Source organism: Prinia subflava, chromosome Z, assembly GCF_021018805.1.
Source record: "Prinia subflava isolate CZ2003 ecotype Zambia chromosome Z, Cam_Psub_1.2, whole genome shotgun sequence".
Lineage (NCBI taxonomy): Eukaryota > Metazoa > Chordata > Aves > Passeriformes > Cisticolidae > Prinia > Prinia subflava.
This window is the reverse complement of record NC_086283.1, coordinates 62,838,169-62,861,178: the sequence shown is the minus strand read 5'-3', so window position 1 is coordinate 62,861,178 and position 23,010 is coordinate 62,838,169. Positions and strand designations below refer to the sequence as shown.

Below are 23,010 nucleotides of genomic sequence, written 5' to 3'. Positions count from 1 at the left end.
AACAGTTACAAAAAATGGTCAATCAGAAAAGCTGAAATCACGTTGGAGGATGTGGTTAGAATTTAGTATACTTCTGTTATGTTAAAAATCAATTACAAAAAATTTTGGAATGGCCAAGTGTAAGTTTCTACACTTGACTAATCAACAATAAAAATACAGAGTAGGCAGTGGTTCATTAGGTGCAGCTCTGTGGTGTGGCTCAGAGAGTGAAAAACAAAGTGAACGTGGCTGAGCAATATCAGACTAACAAGGAAAATACCACAGCAGTAAGTATACATTGGAGTGTGATTTTTTAAACATCTGAAGTCATCTTTTTCACCGTGCATCAAATCCTTCAGATAGGAGTATTGTCTCTACTTCGGCCCATAAAGAAGGGGGCCATCAGTCCTGAAGAAAATTAATGGGGATATGCAGAATGCATGACCTGCAAGGAGATACAAAGGAATGAGTCTTTTATTTTAGAAAATTTATGACAGTTGTCAGATGTGTAAAAAGGCTGTTTCAAATTATAACAAAATAATTTATTTCTGCATATATATGGAAGATAGAAAAGGTGTAACATACCACTAGCTGCAGAAGGATTTCAGTTTGGATATTAGTAAAAACTTCCTAACAGTTAAACTTAGGAAGCATTGAAAAAGATTGTCCAGGAGAATTGTAGAGTATCTCTCAGGAGCTGTGTGTGTGAAGAATATAGACAAACATCTGAATTACTGACATAGAACTGGTTTTTTGCGGAGGAAGTGAATTAATTAGATGAGCTCTTGCACTCTCTTGCAGTCAAGAATTTTTTTATCTATCTGTGAAATACACAGCATTCAAATGAAACAAGGTCAATCAAACCAGTGTGGTAAAAAGAAAGTTGCTTGCAAAAAAGCAGTGCAATGAGATGTAAATACAGACCTTGCTTAGTGTTTCTAAATAAATTCTAATGTTTTGAAAAAAAAAAAAAGTCTTGAATGCCAAAGGAGAAAAACACTAGTCAAATCATACAGCTGCTTTTCTGAGGTCCTAGTTTTACCATTGCAGGCTCAGTTTTATAGAATTACATACATATCTGTGGATGTTATGTGTGTTGCTTTCATTGTTGTAAATGTGTGGAAATGCTTTTCTATCATTGTTGAATCCTTTTTGCCCAAACAAGGACTTCTCCAGTTTCTATCCAGAAAGTGTGCCAACTCTTACCGTTCTTGAGTGCTCCTGTGTGTATAAACCATGTTTCAGGAGGAGAGACCCAGCAGGAAAGAAATGATTGGAACTTAGAGCTCTGGGTGGCATCTTGCTGAGTTTCTAACTTCCATGTGATGTGTCCAAGATGTCCAAGATATTTTAGAATATCTCTGTCACCAGAAATACGGTGTTGTATTCCTAGAACACAGATACAGAGTACCTACCACCATTACAACTGTGTTGTCAGATTCAGTTGGACAACTACTAAAGTGAACATAAATTAGACATGTAGCTAAGGGACGTCACACAGAAGGAAAGAGGTGATACCAGCTCTAAAGTCTTTCACAGTGTTTGGCATTTAGTCCAGGCCACTAGAGATAATAAAGTTACCTGTTTCGTTTGTTTAGTAGCCTGTTTTGATAGCTTTCAGAAATATAAAGACCAAAAACTGCTGGAAGAAGCATTTAGAAAAGCATCAGAAATAGCAGGGATGAAATTTCTTTCCCACTGTGTGGTGACCCTCACCTAAACACTGCACAAAAAGATGGTGGCCTCATGTCTGGTATGTGTCACTGGAAGAATTCTTCTCATTTTCATTCCAACCCATAAGCTGACAAATTTCAAGGTCTCTACCACCTGGCTTTTAAATAAACAATTAAAGTAACCTATCTGAAACTGTACTGCTTAGCTATGTAATACCGACTTTTGACTGGAAGCAACATTGCAACCATATAAGTAAGAGCCTTATTTTTCATGTTTGTTAATCTCTAGATTTCCTAGAGACTTTTGAAGATGTAAAGAATCAGGAATTGGAACGAAAGGCCCAAATAGAAGCCAACATTGTTGCACTCCTGGAGCATCTGAGCAGGGTAAGCATGTAGCATCCTCCTCTTTGGCAAGCTAGGACTTTAGGCACAAAGAACAGGAGTAGCTGGATAAAGAAGGATGATAGATTTTATATAATTATATTTATCTACATAATAATTTCTTAAAATGATTAAACAATAAAACATGTACAGCTGTAGTTAAAAAAAGGATTTGTTTAATTTCTCTCTTTTTCTGGGGGAAGAATTTTGAACAGTATGTAATATTGTGACCAGAAAAAGTAAATATTTTCATAATTTCTATAACTCTTCATCTCTGCTACAACCAACATTAATAATGACAAATATTTCCAAATACTGCAAATAAAACTACTGCAATATTGATTTTAATTCAAAGTTTGCAAATCTCAGTTTATGGGTATTCTGTCACTAATGTTGCTGAACAAAAAATTTTTCAGTTGTCCCTCTGATCTACTAAAGGTATGTCTGAAATACCATGATGCGTCATATTTAATGTAAATATTATAAATTAATAATGTAACAGTTCACAAACTGTTCCCATTTGCAGTCTGCCAATTTTTTTCATTTTCAAAACTTGTATTCTTTTAATGTTTTTGATTCCCATGGATTTTTTTTTATGTTATAGAAAACTTTCATCTGAGTAATATTTTGATTCTATGATTATTTTAATTGTCTCCTACCTCTTTCAATATAGTATACCATAAGGGATATTTTAGGCACTGTCACTTGGTTTACAGCAGACCTATAAGACAGCACAGCTTATATTTGCTGCATTTTTATTTCATCTGTGCTGGCCTGTCAAAACATATTTTGACAATTTTGTCATTTTGTCAGTACATCAGAGGTTGGCAGAAAGAAAGTCGTGGTCAGGAGAGTTTCTTACTTGTCCAGTTACCACTTGTGGTTTCAGAAATACAGCACGTTCTTATCATTGTTGTTGGTAACACAGAATCTGAATCATATGAAACAAATTTCATCTGTTACCAATCAAGAGCTGAAGATTATGCAGGAAGACCTCACTTTCAAATCAAATGAAATGCAGAAATCACAGAGCACTGCCAAGAATTTGATTACAGGTGAGATCAGCAGCAGATTTTCTAATTAATTCCTTAAAATAATAAAGACTACCTGCCTTGTTACACTGATATCATGTAGATTTCCAAATATTAGATATCAAGTGATCTCCAAATATTAAAATACAGTGGTAAGTTCACAAATTGAAATGCTTGTTTATACATGAAAGTTATTATAAATAACTATAAATAAATAAAAGTTATTTCTTTTCCTCACTTTATTTCTATTTGTTATATTTGTTTATATCAATTAGATATTGTCTAATATGTATTTATAATAAGTATGTCTACTTATCTATTTTTACCTTGCTATTATCACTAAATGATCATCTTCCTTGCACAGATATATGTTAAACAAGTGTATTTCAATAGAGGGGTTGAATTGAGCTAGAATTTGATTTTACTGATACGTACCTCAAGATCTTTCATGATCTTGATAGAGTGTTTAATGAACTGTAACAGACTCTTCCACAGTTATCTAACCATGTATTATTTGTAAATGTAGTTCTTAGTGTCACTTACTTATGCTTTTCCAAAGGGATTTGTAACACAGGCAATTAATTGACAACAACAGTGAATAGCTCTCAAATCCCAAGCTTCAGTTCTGCAGAGTACTTATTTTGATCTTATTTTCAAAATGCTCAATATTTATTAACGTCTTGAGAATGTTCTCTGTATTTTCAAAAAGCAAACAGTGGTTTTCTTTCATTCCCATAACAAATATCTCTTTAGTGCTTTATTTGCACTGTTTATGGTAGAATTGTCCTCACAATTCTGTGTCTTTGCCAATATCATTATTGGTTCAGCAAACCTTTCCTTGTTTGTATGGCTGAAAGGAGGGGGCAGGAATTAAGGATGGTAAATCATTTTGTTAGAAGGCTGTTTCATGTTGTCCTTCATAGTAATCTTCAAAATAGGAGCCATTATTATGACTTTGAAGTAGTTGTAAGCAAATAAGAAGTTGTTTGGCACAAAATGTTAGAGAAATCGATTTTCTGTTGTGTATTTGAACACTTAGTGTTTGCTTGTTTGCAAATACTCGTTTTGCAGTTGTAGTGTAGTTTAAATTTCTGGGCCTTATATTAAAAGTTCAAATATGATTTTTTGTTCTTCCATATACACATCATTTCTGACTGTTTTACAACATATGGAAGTGTGTAGTGCTACAGAGGCATTATTGAAAGAAAAATTTCTTTCTCTGCAAGGGAAGAGGAGGAGGTTAAATACATAATTTTCAGCAGACAATTTAAATGATTCCTAAGTAAATGAGTGTCAGCTGGGATTCACAGATAGTATAACAACAACTTAAGATTCTTACAGAAATATAGTGAATGCTCAGTTTGCACAGTTAAAGTTCCTTCTAACCTTTGAGTTATAGCACAGTCATCCTCAGGATTCTTTTGTTATGATTAAAATCTGGATTTCCATATTTTCTTGCCATAACAAAGATATAAAAAGTCCACCAGAAGAACCGTTAAAAAAATAAAAAAGAAAAGGAAACCACGAAGGGTAAACACAAGTGCTGATGGCATAGTTTCCCCAAAACATTTCCCTGGGTCACTGTAATTTGTTCTGAGAATTTGTCACTGTGTACACACTGCATGCTAGATGCTGCAACTTCATGGGCTATCAGAAGGAACTGGGCTGCATCCTCTTCCTGTCTCTTCCCATAGAGGAATTTTGAGGGTTTTTTCAGTTTTGAGGTTTTTTCATTGAGTCTGCTGCTGGATAAGGATAAAATTTGCCTGTTCCAGTTTTTTCTCTTTTCTCCAGAGAGTGTGAATGGGTAGGAATATACATTGCAATCTCATTGTAGTTGTATTAGACAAAACAGTCCAAGAATTTTTTTTGTCATTTAGGTTGGTACTACTCTTTACAGATAAAATAAATCCAAATTGGTCAACTGTATAATTTCAAAATAACAAATTAGAACAACTAAAAAAACTGAAAATGCTATGATAAGACCTAAGTAAATCCTCAGGAACATCTGTAGTTGTTTTCTGCTATTTCTCTCCAATCTGAATTATTTTATAATTTCATTTTTTACTGTTTCTGATCTAAAACTCTCACTTATTGATGTCCTTAAGCATTTGTCTTTAAATCACAGTGCTCTAGGAACAAGAGAAGTAAAGCTGTGATCTGTTCAGTTGTGGTTTACAATCTGTCATTGACCAGTACCAGAAACTTCATTGTGAAACTCTGAGCAGTTATGAAATATTGTCGACACAGTGCAAGTGTTAAGTCCTTTGCAATGGAAGGCAGACTTTGAATCACTTACATGCAAAACAATGAAAAAATATTTTATTGTTAAATCCTTCTTTTAATTTGAATGGGAATTTTTCATATTTATATTAAAGTGCTCCTTGCACATAGAGGACATCTTTGATCTTACCTTGTGGATAAGCTTTCCTCAGGATAACTGCAAATAGTACACAAAAATGTTGGTTTGTCTTTTTTTTATTTTGAGGTTTCTAAACAAATCATAAAAGTGCTCTGTAATAAGCCAGAAATGTTGATAAAAGCAAGTGTTTCACTCTAAAATAGAAATATGTGGCATAAATACACAAGCAGAGACATGAGTAGCAAAATCTGGCTCCAAGTGTTTTGAGCAGGTGAGAATTTCCCATGTAAGTCCACTGACAAAACTATACCCACAGTTTTTGGAAAGGTGAACTCTCCTTCTGTCACATGGACAGATCTGGTTTTTTATGCCTCTTAAGATTTATACTACCTTGGTTGAGGAAGAAATTTTCTGTCCGTTTTTCAGCAGATTAGCACAAATCTCAAAATGCAAACTTAGGCCAAAAAAGGGGGGTTTTGTGTAGTCCAATCCCTTCCAACAGCCCATGTTGCCTGATACTTTGGAATGTAGTAAGAAAACTGCATTATCTATATCACTCTTCTGAGTTAGGCACAGATGTGAAACATAAGGAGATGTAGTCATGCGTTTAATGTTGAAGAACATGAATTAAATACAATGACAGATCAAGCTGCAAAACTATCCAAACTAAGTCTAGCCAACATCTAGTCCTTCCCCACTTTGGGTAGGTAACTTATCCCAAGACTGGGTCAAAGTATTTTTATTACTTTTTGTATCTGTATTCTTTCTTCCCTCGCATGTCTCGTGTCTGAACAGTTTCAGTCTCTACAGTCTTCTTTAGGTCAGAATCCACCCACAGTTATAATTCCTTTAATTACCTGTAACTCTATTATGCTTTTAATGGAGTCTCAGAAGTAAATGGTAGATATTGTAGCCTATGTTGATGATTGGCATTTGTGATACTTCTTTTCTGTGGATGTATGGAAGTGTTTTCCTGTACAAAGCACATTGTTTAAATACAAACTTGTTTAAAGCAAGTTTGGTTATTTGTTGTCCTAAAACTAAACCTTATCCATATTCAAGCAGCACAAATAAAAATAACATGATGCTAAAAAACTAATAAAAATAATTCTTCAATTTATCTGCATCATTGCAATAAACGTTTTGTAAGTTATCACCACTGCTTTAAGATTGTGATGCTATAATTAATTTGTGGTGCTATAAACATTAAAAATAGAAACACTGTGATACAGAAGATCATCACATTTTCATTACTCTTCACTTATGGATTATAATACAGTAATTGTAGTGTATGAGCCAGACTTGTGGCATGGTTGTAAAGATCAGTTTTTTTATTTTCTTCACATTAATAGATCCCATAAACATAAAAACTCAGAAGTATATTTAGGAGCTGTTTATGTTGGTTAAAAATGGCATAAATTTTTATGTAATGGGCCATGTATTTTGAAACAAAATGCACCGGTAACTAGAGATTGTGTGTCTGGTGATCTAGAGAGTCAAAAACTGCAGATGGATCTACAGAAGATGGAACTATTGGAGGGCAAGATGGTTGGTGAACTGGCTTCTCTTAAAGACAAAATTGAACAGACAAAAGCAGAGTTGGAGATCTACAATAATTTGCCAGCTCTGAAAGCATCAGGAGAAGAAAAGAAAAAGGTAATCAAAGGGATGAAACAAAGTGTGTGCTTTTGAACAGCTAGTGGAAGGGAATCCAGTTTTCTGGTGGACAGTCATTCATGACAGCTGAAAAACAGGGTTGCACATCAGTGCAAATGAATCCAAATACTATTTTGCTTATATGTGTGACTTATTAACTGGGTACATGTAGCAAGTATTCAGCTGGATATCTTTTGAAAGCCTCCTTCCAGAGAATCTCCCCATTCTGTTTTAGCGATTCAGCTAAATTTTTACATAATTTATGACTACCCATAGTTTTGAATTTAGCAGTCTAACACAGAACACAAGCAAAAGAAAATTTTCTACAAATTCTTAATAACAGCATTCTCACTGGTGTTCATACAGTATTATCTAAGCATACAACTTGGTCATAATCATTGATTATTATTTTTGGGATAGAGCATGCGATGCTAGAGATAAGCCTATGAGTTCTTTATGAATGTGGTCTTGTTCTAAAAGGAAAAATAGTAGCATCTTGAAAGGTAAATTGAAGTAATGTGCCTGAAGCCTACAGCAACTCCTCCATTAATCAGTGTTGGTTGTTTTTTTCTAACTAGAAACTCCAGAATGACAAAGAAAAACTAACAAAACACTGCCATGCTTTTAAGAAAATAATGGAGCATTTGAATACAGAGTATGAAACACTAAAGAAAGAGCTGCAAGAAAATGAGACCCATTCTCAGGTATAGGTCAAGTTACATATTATCCCTTCAGTTGTTTCTTGATTTTGGTTTTCTCATACATGATGCATTGTACAGACAGAATCTGTTTGTTGCTTCTCAGTGAGTTTTCTAAGTTGTGTGGTAAGTGTGTAGCTGTGTTTGCTGTTTTCAAACAAAAGTTAATACTGTGCCAACAAATGGCTTGTAAGTTTTGGATTACTAGCAGAGGTCTTTCTGAGCTAAAAGTTATATGAATCCTTTGTTTAAATGTTTGTGTTAATCTTGCTCAGAACTCTCTACCTTTTGCCCTTCCTCTGGTTAAGTAGTTTGAGGACAAACTTAGAAAGAAACTGCAGAGGGAAAAAAGTCACTACTAATGAGCTAAGATCCCTCTTGCTTTTAAAGCCATGGTGATAATTCTTTTCTTTAAATCTGTGCTATTAATTCCATTTTCCCTTTTCCAATTTCTTCTGCTCTTTGCAGGCCACTGAAGTTTTAGGGTCTGTTCACATTTAAACAATTTTGGCATATCAAAACGTTTACATATCGAAAGTGAATCAGGAAAGAAGATGTTTATAACCTCTTGAGCAGCTTCTATTCTTTCATTATAAACACACATAAATTGCTCTCATTTGGCAGCAGAACCTTACTGGCATATACGTTTGAATGCACAGAAGAAAAATAGATAACCGTGAAATAAGCTGGAAAGGGAGACTGATTTTTTTAATACATTGCACTGTTTTTTATTGGTTGAGGTTGTTGAGATGTTTCTCCTTTAGAACCATTATTTTTTTCTAATACAATTAAAAGCTGGAGGTCATATTTTACATGTGTAAGCTGACTTTCTTCTGAAATGATTGTAGTGGAGCAGATAAGAAGGCATCGCTCTGACTGAGGCATATGTGTCCATTTGTAGCATAGGATTATTATAATCATTCTAAGGTGATAATAAAAATCCTCAAAGCTACATCCCAAAGTATGCAAGACTTCAGATACTGTGAATCTTTTCTTCCAAGATCAAATTCTAGAGTTTAGGTAAATTAGAAATGCATATCCAAACAGTGTTAAGATACTTGTATAATGAGGCTTAACATTTTGTATAAAATAGTAGGTGCACGACATTTTTTCAGTTTATTAAACTGGGGCAGTTCTATTTTTATGTGTGTGAAAATGATTTGTTTCTTTACTTTTTATGTCTTGAGTGCAAAAAATGAGAGTGAATTAAGGTATGTCTTATAATAACGGATTATTTGACATTCATCAAGCATTTTGAAGTACAAATAGTGTTCATAAATGTGGACAACGGGGGCAGTTTTGCAAGAGGTCAACTGGTCTTCAAGCAGTTACTACAAAACTACATTGAATCTTTTCTTTTCTGTGTGCAAGATAGTAAGTATTTCAGTTCCAGGCTCCTTTACTGGCTGTGTTGTGTTCAGCAATGTCTACCAAGACAATAAAAATTCTAATTGGTCAGAACTACCTGGTCTTGAAAACAAATTATTGCCTTGTTTGCTGCAAACTAGTACACTAGATAACTTATTCTTTACTGTTAAGGCTTGAGTTATACAGAAACTATTTTCATCTCTTCCAGTTTAAGATTAAGCTTTAAAGTAAAAGACTGCGATATTTTCCTGATTTATTACCTTAGTTTCCACTTAAAGTTTAGCCTCAGAATGATTTTCGGTTTTACTTTTAAAAATAACATCTTCATATCTTGAAATGCAGAACCTTGAACAGTAGCATCAAAAAAACAAATATAAAATTGTATTGTAAGGAAGCAGCCATCAATATAATGTCCACATTAGTTTCCTGTTGATGCTGAAAGTATTGAAGAGGTGCCAGCGCTGAACCCACACTCCTACAATCTTCTTGCTGCAGCTCTGTTCTTATCAGAACTTCTGGCATCAGACAGGAAACCTAACTATGGAAGTAAGGAAGTTTCTTCTGTGTAGTGCAAAGTCCAAGACAGTGTCAGGAAATATTGTATCTTTGGTGAGTTTAGATCTTACTGATTCTAAGAAGAGATCTATCTAAATGATATGAAACATAATGAGAATTAGTATGTCCCTGAATTGTTCACCTTTTTTCTTCTGACATGCCTGTTAACTTTCTTATATGACAAGTCTTGAATTCTCATCTGATTTTTTCATCTGTCACTGCAATGACAGATGCATTTTATACAGATGGATTATGAAGTGCTAAAGTATATATGCAGGTTAATCATCAGCAGCTTTAAAAACGTTTTGCCATTGTTTCTAATTTCTGTGGGTTTTATGTGAAATAACTTTGATTTTATCAGTTGATAAGAGTACAAGGTACTGATACAAAATTATTTGTGTAAAATATGCGTGTAATTATTACCGTTTTCATTTTTGGCTCTTTTTGTGTTTTTTGTTTTCAGCTTACAAATTTGGAGAGGAAGTGGCAGCACCTTGAGCAAAATAACTTTATGATGAAGGAGTGTATCCTTTTCTTTAAGAAGTAAGAGTCTAATTCACACACTGTATTAATTGAGGAAGAAGTCTGTTTCCTCCAGTAGAATAAGACAGGATGGAATGGATTGCAGAAGACAGGGGAGGAGGGGAAAGGCAATCCTTGGCAAATATCTGGTGAGATGATAGATATATATAGCAAAACTTTTATGTGTTGCCTGAACCAGGCTTACAGGGCCCTAAAGCATAAGCTTTGCCTTGCGGTCTGGAATTTTTCCTTCCTTCTCAGGTTTGCTACTAGATTTCATACAAAGTTCATCTTCACATCTCTCTGGTCTTACCTGAGATTAATCTGTCAGTGTAGGCTTATTTGGAAACATACTGGAGTAGGGGAACTGTCTTGTAGCTCTCTCTTTATGGGATTCAAATTAACAAGTTGTATTCCAATAATCATGTCAGCAAAATGGTTAGTTGCTGATTAGCAAATGGATTTCCTAAGATAGTTTTTGAAATCAGGAAAAGCACTGAAGTTTGTTTTAATTGGAATTGATGGTTCTTCTCTTCTGTTACTATTTTTGTATTCTTCTCCTTACTTATGATAAAGATCTGAATTGGACCGGGCTGTGCTTTTATTTTATATTATATTCTAGGGACAGTGAATTCACTGCAATAAAATTATTTTTTTAAAACTTATTTAAGAAATAAATTTTTATTTTTAAAAAAATCTGTAAGATGCACAAAATCATTAGAGTAGAAATGTAATCAGTAAAGGTAACATCAAAACTAGGCCCCACCATCTACTGTAGTGTGTTGGACAATGAACATTCCTTCATGTCTCAGAAAATGGCACAGGGATATATTTTAGGTGATTCTGTGATACCCAGCCATCACAGAAATAATTCTGATGATGATAATTATTTAGTAATTAATGCATATACATATAGCTATATGTTTATGTATACATATAATGGTTTACTCTGCAAATACCAAATATCTCATTTCTCAAACCTGGTTAGTGCTCTAATTCTTAGAAAAATAGCTGAAAAAGGTTTTGGAATAAGTTGAAATAAGACTTGTAATATAGTTGGAGCTACCTCCTCTTTGAAGAAGGCTCTACAGAAATATTTTATTAAGGCAATACTCTTGAACACAATTTTTCCTAACAGAAAATACTTCAAGACAAACCAAGAGAAAAGTTGATCAGGATATTAAAGTATCTCCTAACTTAGTGTGATATATTGCCTATCCAAGTGCAGACCCTTATGCCGAGTATTTATGTCTGCTTGGGCTACTGGAGAGGGGCTGCTTTCTTGGACTGGGACTTTTGTAGCCAGACTATGGCTGTACATAACTGAGTGCCTGTGATTCAGGCATGTAATCACTTCCTTTTTCTATAGTGCTTGTGATGAGATGGCAGCTAGTAAATAAGTATAAATCTTTTATCCCTGGTCTGAGTTTTTTCCACTATTTTCATCCCTTGATAGTTTTCACAGACGGAAATGTATGATGTTGTGGTTCCCTTGTGATCTGTGATTATGCATATTTATACTAGCAGTTTGTTTCCTTAATTGTTTTAATCAGTCATAGCAGCAAAAATTCAAGAGAGTGACTACCAGCCAATAATGAAGAATTCAAGAAAGCTGGTCAAAGAATACAACAAAGCTCTCATAGAAGCTTTACAGAACACCAAGAACTGAGCCTAGGCATTTCCTTCCTGCCCAAGTGGACCAACAATGAGAGATGTGCAAAGGCCCCGTGGAAGGCCGAGATCATTCATTCACCACTAGGGTGACAGATATTCTTAAAATTGTTTTTCCAGGTTTTTACAAGTTACAGTTTTTAATACGATCCCTCCTTTTACACTGTTCAAATTTTTTGGAAATAAACATCTGAATTTTAGAAACAAAAGGGAAAATAGTCCAATGAGTTACTGAGACGCATTGCTGAATTGCATCTCAAATGTGAAATTTTAGTCTGCTTTACACTCTGAATTTCTAATTGCATTGTAATCCCACTCCTGCCAAACAGAACAGGACTGCTTGACAGTCTGTCATATGCATGATCTTAAATTAATAATAAGATAAATGGTAATATCAGCATACCATACCTATACAGATAGCAATTTATGCCAAGTAGGGAAAGCGTCTAAGGATGACAAGCATCTTTTAAAGTCAAAATTGCTTCATAGTGTAAAATCTTACAATAAAAGCAAATGCCAGCAAATTTGCATTTCCTAATGGACAGTTAACTTCCTTATTTTTTAAGATGTAATTATGAAGAGCAAACTCTGATAAAAAGTAGTGAAACATAGCTAACACTACTTTTACTGATTTTGTGTGGAGCATTTTACTGCTGTAGTACTCACTAGTAAAGGAATAGCAGAGAAAATTATTTGTATTTTCTGCAATGGTTTTTTCCCTTCAGTTTCAAGCAGCAGTTTCATATGTAACCTCTGACAAAAATCCACAAGAAGGAGTTTCAAGATAGAAAAAAAAAAAGGAATATAGAAAGTAACAATGTGCTTTATGGTACAGAAATTTCAGAAAATGTTTAGATAAAAAAGAATTTCCATTTGTCTCACATTCTACATGTAGTGTAGTTATAAACTGCTTATTGATAGTTTCTTTCACCTGGTATATTGTATGCTAGTCCTAATCAAATAGAAAAAGCACAGTTGACTACAGATAGACATTTTAGCTGAACAGTAATCCAGCCTTGTAGAAAGAAACTACTAAAAAGCAGTGGGATCTGGATTTATAGTTGTTCTGCTCTCTGAGAAAAGTTTTCCAGAAAATAGGTAGACTATGCATCTTGCTTCATGAAACTGGAGTAGAGAAATTATTAGGAAATGTTCTGAGTCCATTAAAATAGTCCTGTATTTCTGTCACTAAATTTCCTCAAATCTGTGATTGTCATTTTGAGTATAAATAAATCTGTAAGCTAAAAATATTGAAGATTTGTGCAGAAAGCACTGTGTTTGCTAATTCAGCACACTGAATGGTGTTGCTCTATATATTTAGAATATTTAGAGATACTGGAACAGGATTTGTATAAACTAAGGACTGTTATCTAGGGGAAATTCCCACTAAAGTCTCTTCCTTCCTGTCAGAGTTTCAGCTATTCCAGAGAAAGCCCATTATTTGCAGAGATGAAGCTTACTATTCTCACCAACCAAATCATCAGCCAGAGAGATCGCCTCTGAATTCTACTTGTGCTGGAATAACATATTGTAATGAACAATGGAAAAAAGCTGCAGACTGAATAAACAGACTTTGCTTTCTCTCAGGTCAGGGGAAGCTTTTATTCCTTGGTAGTGTTCCTGCAAGATAGCATGGTAAAGTTTACAGGTGTTTGCTGTGTTCCCAGGAGATGCCTGTCATGAAACCCCTTTCTCCAGCATGCTGTTCTTTTCATGGTTATACTGAAGGATCTTCAGATAACCTGTTTCTGTGTAAGAATCTGATTACCCTCTGATTAGTGTCAGATTGTCATTCTTTCTCTTAACAATTCACCCTTATGGTCCTCGGTAACAGGTAGTACCCATGGCTGAAAAGAACTGTATGGATTCTGAGTGACAAGCTATGCAGCAAGTGTTTCATTTCCTTCTGGAAGATTATTAACTGAGTCCTAGTAGTGAGTGGACTCACTACCCTTTATGTAGTTCCTCAAGTGTCAGTGAAAATCACCTTTACTTTAACTCTTTTTTTTTTTTATTCAATACGGTTTAAGTACCAGACAATATCTTTTCACTGAAGCTCTTGTGTGTACATCAGGAGACTAATTCAGTAACACAAGTCTCTCTCTACCCAGGCAATCTTTTTTTCTATTTTATGCTATGACTTCAGACTGAGAGGACATGAATTAACAGGCAGCATCTGCAGAGTGGAGATATTTGAAGTCTCTTCTGCTCACCTCCCAGCAGGGCTACGTATCACCTCCCTCAACCTGCCTGGCAATGCTCTTCTTAACTTGCCACAGAATACTCCTGGCCTGGTTTGCTGTACATTGTTGGCTCTTGTTCAGCTTGGTGTACACCAGGAAGGGCCCCAAGGTCCTTCTCAATAAGGCAGGTTTACAGCCAGTAAATGAGCAGGTTCAGCCCTCAGTATGCATGGTGCCTGAATTGTTCCTCCACAGGGGCAGGACTGTGCATGTATTTGTGTGGAACTTCATTACATTCTTGGCTGCCCACTTCACCTGTTCAGATCCCTCTGAACAGCACTACACCCATACAGTGTATCAGCCACTCCTCCCAACTTTGTGTCATCTGCAAGCTTCCTGAGGCTTCTGACCCATTGTCCAGGTCATCAGTGAAAATGTTAAATGGTATTTCCCTCATACCCATGGCTGTGGTATTCCACTACTGTCTGGCCTCCAGCTGGACTACAGGCCACAGACCACACAGCCCAAGCCTGCTTATCTAACCATATTTTGTCAGCTTATCTGTGTGGATTTAACGGAAAACTCCGGCAAACACCGTGCTTATGTTGAGGTGAACAACATCCACACTTCTCTCCTTGTTGTGTTAGTTGCCTCATTGTGGATGGCTATCAAGTTGGTTAAGTATAATTTCTGCTTCATAAATCTGTGCTCCCTGCTCATGATCAACTTCCCATCCTTCATGTGTCTGGAAATCATATCCAGTTTTAGTTTCTCCACAACTTTTTCAGGGATTGAAATGAGGCTGACCAGTCTGTCATTGGATAGATCACTCTTCTTGCTCTCCTGAAAGTAGGAGTGGCATATTCTAGTTTTCAGTACTCAGAAGCTTCTCCCTTACCACCATAAAAAAAAGTAGACTCAAATGACCTTGCAATGTCTTAAGTCAGCAACCTTTTTGGGTTTGTGTGCATCTCAACAAGCTCTGTGGAATTACATGTATGCGGTTTGTTACAAGCTCCTTTACCTAGTCACCCTGCAGTAACATAACACTGAGGCATTAGGATACCAAGTTTGACAATTACTGTCACTTTGACACCCGACTTCAATGGCACACTGTACGAAAAGAAGCATTTCAATTTCAAAGCTTTTCATCAAACAGTCTGTTGCTGCCACATCATTTTTGCTTGAGGACAAGTGCAGGAATGACTGCTGTTGTTCCCAGCTCATGATGGCATGACAGTACACCAAACTTGTTCCCAAATATTCAGAGATATCATTGTATCTCCAGGCAAACTGTATTTTTGCTGCAAGCAAAGGTTAATCATCTTGTTGGCCTTCCTGCTTCATCTTGCCTTCATTACTTTTCATGGTGATTTTCAAAAGCTTGCTTTTCTTCAAAATAAATTTATTTTTTAATTTCTCTTAGTGAGCTTAGAAGACAACAATGCAATATTCCTGGTGAGCAATTCCAGACAGGCAGAACACTGAGAGTTCTTTCTGCCTGACAATATTAGTTAATGGCTTTTAGTGCTTGTATGTGCTGTTTCACAATTTTAGGGACATGTTTCCAAGGTGAAGTGTTTGTAAGTTCTTTGTAAGAACACTTCTATTTTCCTGCTGCAAGCATAAAACAAAAATAGAAGGCATAATACAGGCCTTATGAAGAGGTGCTAGCCTTTACAATGTCTTAGTTTGAGGAGAAAGAAATTAAAAGCTTGTTTTGTAACTGTTCTTAAAGTTTCTGCTTTGAGTGAGCTCCTTGGAAACATGTATGTATCATGGTGATAATGGGTGTGGTGGATGTAGCAATTGGAGAGAAAACCTTGAGATTCTGAAAATGGTCCTAAACTTGGAGCTTGCTTGAATACCTATATAGTATGAATGGCAGCTGAACAACAAATGATACTTGTCTTGTATGTGCAGAGCAAGGCTTTGAAGTGCAGCTCAGTCACTCAGAAGGAAACTGGATTACTCCCAAACAAAATAGTTGTCATCTTTGTCTTTTTGAGTCAAAAGGAAGGAAGCCTTTAAGCATTCACTGCTACAGAGATGATCTGAATTCAAATCCCAGCTTTGATCAATCATTTGTTGGGATTGACAGAATCTTGGAACAGAAGAAGAACTGTTCTTGCCCGGACTCTTCTCTTGCTCAACACTTAGATGTCCTCTTTTCAGGAGGGAGGACTCACTGGACCATATGCAAAATGTGTGAAATGGGAGGAAATGCTCCACATTGAAAGAAAAAAAAAAGGCAAGCCAGAAATGTAAAATTATCCACTCTTGTTTCCTCTTGTAGAGCTAATTCCTTGAAAGCTGTATTCGTTTAAAGTGACTGAGCTTGATTCACTGAGCTCTAGTATTTTTCTATCACCCCCAAGATTTCTGCTGTGAGCAAAGAACGAGTAAGTTGCAAGACCTCTGTCTCCAACATATAACTCATTTGCCCATGAATAGTTGTAATATAAGGCAGGCTCAGCACCTCTTAAAATTAGGAAGAAAAAGAAAATAGTGACTATAGCAGAAATGGCCAGTTGTATCGGCGACTTTAGCAGTTATGCATGAGAGACAAAATTGTAAATAAAGCCTTCAGATTTCCAAGACTTCTGCAAGACTGCCAATCCCAAATTTGGAAGAAGAGGCAGGTGAACAGCAAATTTATCACTAACTTGTACTTGTTTAAAATCACCCTTTAAAAGTGCCATTAAATCATATTGGCAGTGTGATAATAAGTCTGTGGAAGATAGTAGGTCCTGCAAAGAGGATATTAAGAATGAAATTTTGTAACCCTAATGGCTAGGAGACTACTCCTGAGATCTAGTTGACATGACCCATTTCCTGGCCCTTGGAAAGAATAGTCAGATCGACAAAGATCACATTCATTAAGAGGCTTATGAAATTAACCTTTATCTCTGAAGGCTTTAAAAATATGAAATTGGCCTTGTTCATGCCCTTTTACTTAAGCAGTGATAGTATTATTTCTGTGCATCATTTGGGAAGATTTAATATCAATATCTTAAAGATATTTGGATATACAATTGTTGCCATTAAACATAAATACACAGACTCATTTGTCCTTCAAAATATATTGTAAAAAATTACAATGGAAGTAGCAGAACAGAGAAACAATATTTTGTGTCCTGCTGACAACAGGCAGGCCATTCTAAAACATACATGGAGCATTTTTCAGAGGAGTACAAGTGACTTGCAAAGTAGAAGTTTTCAGAGCATACATGTTAGACAAATGGTCTAATGTCCTTCACAATGACTTTACTGATACAGCTCTATACAGTTTTAATAAGTTTAATTCCATTCAGTAAATTCCCTTTTATTTCAGCATCAAGGAAGACAGGCTCCCTTTGGCTAAGGCTGTTCTGTAGATTACTCAATAGTCAGCCATTTTCAAGGCTATGTTCTCCAAGAGAAACTCCTTTTAGAAAAGAAAACAAAACTGCTGAGCAAAAGAAATGGATCATAGCTGTGTTTGCAACCCTCAACTGCCTTCTAAGTATGCACATATGGGAGAAGTACTAGAAAAAGCATAAATAAACTGCACCTCCTCAGAATGAGGTGCAGCAAAAAACAGTTACCTTTTCTACCTCACCTTGAAGTTTCTCCACCATTTCTCCAATGAACCACCCATTTCAATAGCACCACTCCTCCATACTGTCCTATCCACATTTGCATCATCTGTACCCCAGAAACCTTTACCTCCCTCCATTTACCACTGCTACTGAAGGGGTAGGGACAGTGCTCATCCTGAGTGCTTACACCCACAGCTGCACATGTCCTCTCTCTGGCCTCCTGGCTGCTATCTCTCACTCCCAGGTGGTCCCAGATAGATGACATAGGGGCTACAGCTGGCCTCAGTGGTATAGGCCTTGTAGAGGAGCAGGATCTGTTTGAGGAAAGAACCCCATCATTTGTGAAGCTTTGTTTCACATTAGCTGACTGTGATGAGTACTAATTCCTAAAGTTCCTTTACTGCCTCCTACTAACACGTATTACCATCATGTCAAGGCCAAAGTAATGGCTTGGTTCCAAAATATATAATACAACCAGATACTGCAAGAGGATATATGATTTCTGCTAACACATCTACCTGACTAAAGAAGTGCAGTGGCATTGTTCTTTTTCCTCTTCACATATTTCCATGTGGTAGAGCATGTATGAATGGGTTGTCCTTGAGACAAGTATGCTGCTTATCTAAGGAGGAAAGCCTGGTGTCAGGAGTTCAGGGCACTTGACATATCATAAAATTAGCCTTCAGCAAAGAGAGTTAAGAAAAGCCATGTTTAATGCTAGGGTTATATTTACACCTTGGAAGACAATTTTTCCCTGCTGCAACTAATTTGAATTCATGCATGCCATTGTGTTGGGTGTTAGGATGTGAATATGTTTGAATCAGAAGTTTACAACCAATAAAGCTGATGTTTCTGAGGGGAGATCTTTGAAACTTTTGGAGTCTTTCCAAGTACCTTTAGAAAAGAAGAGTGTGGCCTATGGAGCCAAAATATAGCCACATACCTACCTGAGGATGTGGCAAGGATGTTCATTGGACAAGCTGATAGTCAACAGCCCCACATGCAACAAAAGTTAGAGTAACCCAGTACCATATTTTATTTTTTATGCCACCCTTACTTTAGGCCAGTTTCTTTTACTGGCAGTCTGGTTTTGCCAAACGCTGTTTGGGATTCTTCAGGTCATTAATAGTGAATGCAGGCTGAGACTAAGTATCCCTGTTAGCTAAGGACTAGTTTGGTGGTGGGGACAGACAATTCTACTGCACTTCTGTGTCATTCACTAATCAGAGGGTAATCAGATCATACAGTTCTTAGTTCACAGGGCACAAAATTGATATGACCTACCTTAAAAAATACTTACGTTCTAGTCTCATCAAATATAAGGATGAAAATATGAAAGGTAGACCTAGCAGACACTTAATGTTCAGTGACAGTAAGCCAGAATATTGAAATCCTTTAAATTCTGCTGTAGAAAAAGTTTATCATGTAATTAAATTTTTAATTCAGTGGGAGCAGTATTTAAACTGTGGCACTTAAAAGCTTTCCAAATACAAACAGATCTAGGTGGAGTACTTTATTGTTTGCTGAATTATAGATGCTATCCTTTATTTCTTCGAAAATGAAATTTTGTAATGAAACAGAAATCAAACATACAGTCCTGCTGATGCTCGTACCCGAAACAAATTCTGACTTGGGTTAGTGTGTATCTCCTTTCTTCTGGCTTAACAGCAGGCCTTTGCAAACTTCTTGTATTTGTGGAATGCTGCATGTTCAGGCTGTCCACTCTGTCCTGGAGATAAATAACTACCTTGTCATCATGGCAGATGAAATGATCAGTAAGCAAAAGTTGGTTCTTCAAAAAAGAGTAAACAGCTCACTTGGCCTATTTTTCATATTGCAAAATTAGTATCAGGAACACTGCTTTGTATTTAGGTGTATTTAAAATGGAGACATGATGGATTTCTCCTCAGTGACCTTTTTACAGCAGGAAAGTGAGATTTAAGTGAAAACTTTAAAAACCCCTCTAAGCTTACAATAGCAATCTGAAGAACCACAGCCTTGACTGCATTTGCTTAATTCCCCTCTCCTTCTTCCCTGCTTCCCATCCCTTAACAAATAAAAAGACATTAAAAATAATCAAGGATTGGACAACTTATAAACAGGTTAAATGAACAACAAAACAGAATTATCCACTAGGTAGGAAATATGATAATACTTAGCATCTACTAATACAGTAAATATTCTGATACTGGAGGCATCTCCACTTGCAGGCTTATAAAAGCTAAGATGCAATTGCAAAGGGGTAATCACTGCTGCTTCACATCTAGGAGTAGAAAAAGAGTAGATATTCTCCAAAATCTATAATGGACAAAATACATGTGAGTTTCTTTTAGTCTGAAACCAAACCACATACTTATCTTATATTCTACCTCCTTCAAAAAGGAATTTTAGTAGAATTTGTACCTCATACTGTTTTTTCACCCAAAGAGTATTTTCAGTATAAATTTCTACTTGGTTTGGCTTTCAGTTATATGGAGGGACAGGAGAGACACACATAAGGAACTCTGGGATGCTGCCTTCCCATTTGCTGTAGCTGTAACCCTTCTATCCACTTGGCAATAGATTTTAGGTGTGAATGATCTGTGAAATCTACACTACAAGCAAAGGCTAAGAGGAAATTAATCAAAGTAGGATATAAAACCATACCCCATTTCCAAAATTATGCTGAACATTCCTTTTTCTGTACTTTCATAAACGTAATTCTAGCTGTTGGATCTTGGCAGGACTACAGAACTTCCAAATGTTATATTGCCATGGATCATGTTTAGTCAACTGGTAAATAAGATTGCTCTTTATTTTCAATATTTGAGTGCTGCCTTTCCCTTTATTTAATTAATTTTTTCTCTCTCTTTTTTCTTTGTATTTTTCTTTGTGTTTTGTTTTGGCTTCCTAGTTTCAAGACCTCCCTGAGTGATGCGGGCATTTTAATCCCACTGAAGTCATAATAACTCTGTGTGAGATTTATTATTGCAGCAAGTTTTCAGTATGTTTCCAATTGTCAAATGTAAAGAAAAATTGTTTCCAGTAAAACACATGAACTAAGGGAGTAGTTTGCTGGATTGTGGATGGCTTTGCTCTATACTGGATTCAGCTAGTTGTTTTGTTACTGTTTACTTCATATTTTCATTATTGTGTGCAAAAATGCATTGCAGCCAGCAGCTTACATGTGGATTAAATAAATAAGGGCAAACACAATAGCACCCTGAGAAGTTAGCAGACCTGGACTCCAAGAAGGAGATAACAACACTTTCCACCTACTGTACCTAGGTGGAGGATGTTTTACTTGCACTCTCCCGCCTACTGGAGGATGCCATCATTGTTCCTATTCTGCTGACTGTGAACAACAGCAGTCCCCTGCTTCTCCAGCAGCTCCAGATAATTGTTTTGATGTATTGCTGGATGGACGGGATTTGTACTGCCCTGCAGTCCTGCTGATACAAAAATGCCTTTAAGATCCTGCCTTTCCCATCCTAATCTACAAAGGAAACAGGAAAAAGGAACTTAAACTCCCTGTACTCAGACAGCAATGAGACTGTTCCAGCCTGCACCAGTGCTCTGATTTCTTGCCTGTGACTTGTAAACAGTGTACCATGCAGGACAAGAGAAACTGCTAAAGGTCTACCCCAGGGAAAGGATACTCCATGAGCAACTGTAAGAACTGGATGGATATACTTTGGAAAGCATGGACCCTCTAGCACACCTAGTTCTCTATGGATTCAGCCTGTTGATTTCAGGTAAACTTTAGCTTTAATAGCTGTAATTAAGGACCTCTCGTGCCTTTCTTTGTTTTTTTACAGGGTATTCACCTCCCCTTTGGCTGTTTACCCTTCACTTCAGAGTTTACCTTTACTGATTTAAGTACTCATGTTTGTTTCAGTGAGTCTATTTCTCCGTGCAGAGTTGTTACAGCGAGTGAGGGCAGGACCGGGGTCAGGCAACTGGGAGTGATTTAACTACATGTAAGATCCACTGCTGCAGCTTTTTAGTGTTGAAGTTGTTTGTTGACACATGTTGCAGCAGGTTTTTTTTCTGTCTAATGGTACTACTTTTTTCATACAGCTAATAATTTTGAAACCATTGATGTCTTTCCCTAAGAAATCTATTCTAAATACAGATTAAAAGTCAATTTCTTCTGTGACTGACTTTATGAACTACCAGTACACTTGATGTGTGTAGTATTCCTGTATCTGATTTTAGTCAAGCGTCCACAAGTGGAATTTCGATGAAAGTCAGTGAACAAAAAAAGGAGAAAAAATACAAGATGAATTAAAAACACCTCAAATATTGTTATATAGTATTATCAGCAAATGTCATTAGTTCAGCAAGTCAGAAGTTATCATAAGAGATATCTGTAGAAAGGTATACAGAAATATTATACTAATTCAAATTTGGTTTACAGTAATTTCAGCGTTAATGTTAGAGACACATTGCTGAACCTATCACATGCAGAGTCCTGAGGAAGACTGTCCTCCTGCCATCAGCTTCAAACTTGCTCCACATTTGAGTATCACTTTTAAAATCCTCATTTTGATTTTCTAGTCAGTTTCTTCAGTAAAAATCTGTAAAAGAAAAATACAAGTCACATGATAATCTTAGATTCTTAACTCACCCTTGATCATTGTATTGAGATATATGTAGAGGTTATTCCAGTCCACCTCACAGTAAAAATATAATGTGCTGTAGAACTGCAAATTGTCCTGCAATGAAAACCAGAAAGTAGCAAGAAAAAGCAGAAGTCCTTATTTCCACGCAACTTTCTTCACAATTGCTTTGCACAGATCTTCCTGATTAGCAGCATACTAACAGCTGTTAACAATAAAATTGCAAGTTTGAGACCTTACTATTGGCATCTATAAAAGGCTAAACGTTAATGCAGACAAAAAAAGTTTTTAATCTGTTGAAATCATGTTTGGAAATATTCTTATCTAGCAATTGCTGTAATAGGCTGCATATTGTAATTATCAATTCCTCATCTGTGCCTTCATTTTCTTGATTGGTTAGCTGCACATGGATTCAACCTATTTAGTCCTCAGATCATTTCCAGATTTACACTTTTTGGAAATATCTGGTGCTGTAAGCATTATGGAGAAGAAAAGAAAGTCCACTTATTCCAACATTTTTTCCTTGTGCCTCCTGTTTCTCTGCATGGTGTCATATAGCTATTTGACATAGACAGCAATTATGTTCATTAGGTCACAAGTACAGGAGAAACAAGTCGTTTGCAGAGATTATAGCTATAAAAATGTGGAGAGCACAGGCGGCCCAGCACCGATGAGCTGCCAGTCACTACATTTTCCACAGGGGCTGACTAGCGAGGTGTGTGCTCCAGTCACACCCATCTCAATAG

General features: G+C 36.2%; 2 protein-coding genes across 5 annotated transcripts in view; both read left to right on the top strand.

Annotated features, from left to right (window-relative positions):
* IFT74 (intraflagellar transport 74) overlaps positions 1-13,650 on the top strand; it is a 39,201-nt gene extending 25,551 nt beyond the window's left edge. The window contains exons 15-21 of one of the 3 annotated variants that reach the window (XM_063423533.1): positions 1,942-2,039; positions 2,965-3,091; positions 6,922-7,085; positions 7,664-7,789; positions 9,034-9,157; positions 10,170-10,230; positions 11,782-13,650. In XM_063423533.1, coding sequence (XP_063279603.1) covers positions 1,942-2,039; positions 2,965-3,091; positions 6,922-7,085; positions 7,664-7,789; positions 9,034-9,157; positions 10,170-10,204 — 674 coding nt within the window. In that variant the 3' untranslated portion in view covers positions 10,205-10,230; positions 11,782-13,650. The remainder of the gene's footprint in view (positions 1-1,941; positions 2,040-2,964; positions 3,092-6,921; positions 7,086-7,663; positions 7,790-9,033; positions 9,158-10,169; positions 10,231-11,781) is intronic. The other 2 variants (XM_063423532.1, XM_063423531.1) reach the window with 2 other exon arrangements.
* Positions 13,651-19,643: 5,993 nt separating this feature from the next.
* Positions 19,644-23,010, top strand: part of TEK (TEK receptor tyrosine kinase) — a 41,567-nt gene continuing 38,200 nt past the window's right edge. For both annotated transcript variants that reach the window (XM_063423529.1, XM_063423528.1), the window contains exon 1: positions 19,644-21,397. In XM_063423529.1, coding sequence (XP_063279599.1) covers positions 21,346-21,397 — 52 coding nt within the window. In that variant the 5' untranslated portion in view covers positions 19,644-21,345. The remainder of the gene's footprint in view (positions 21,398-23,010) is intronic.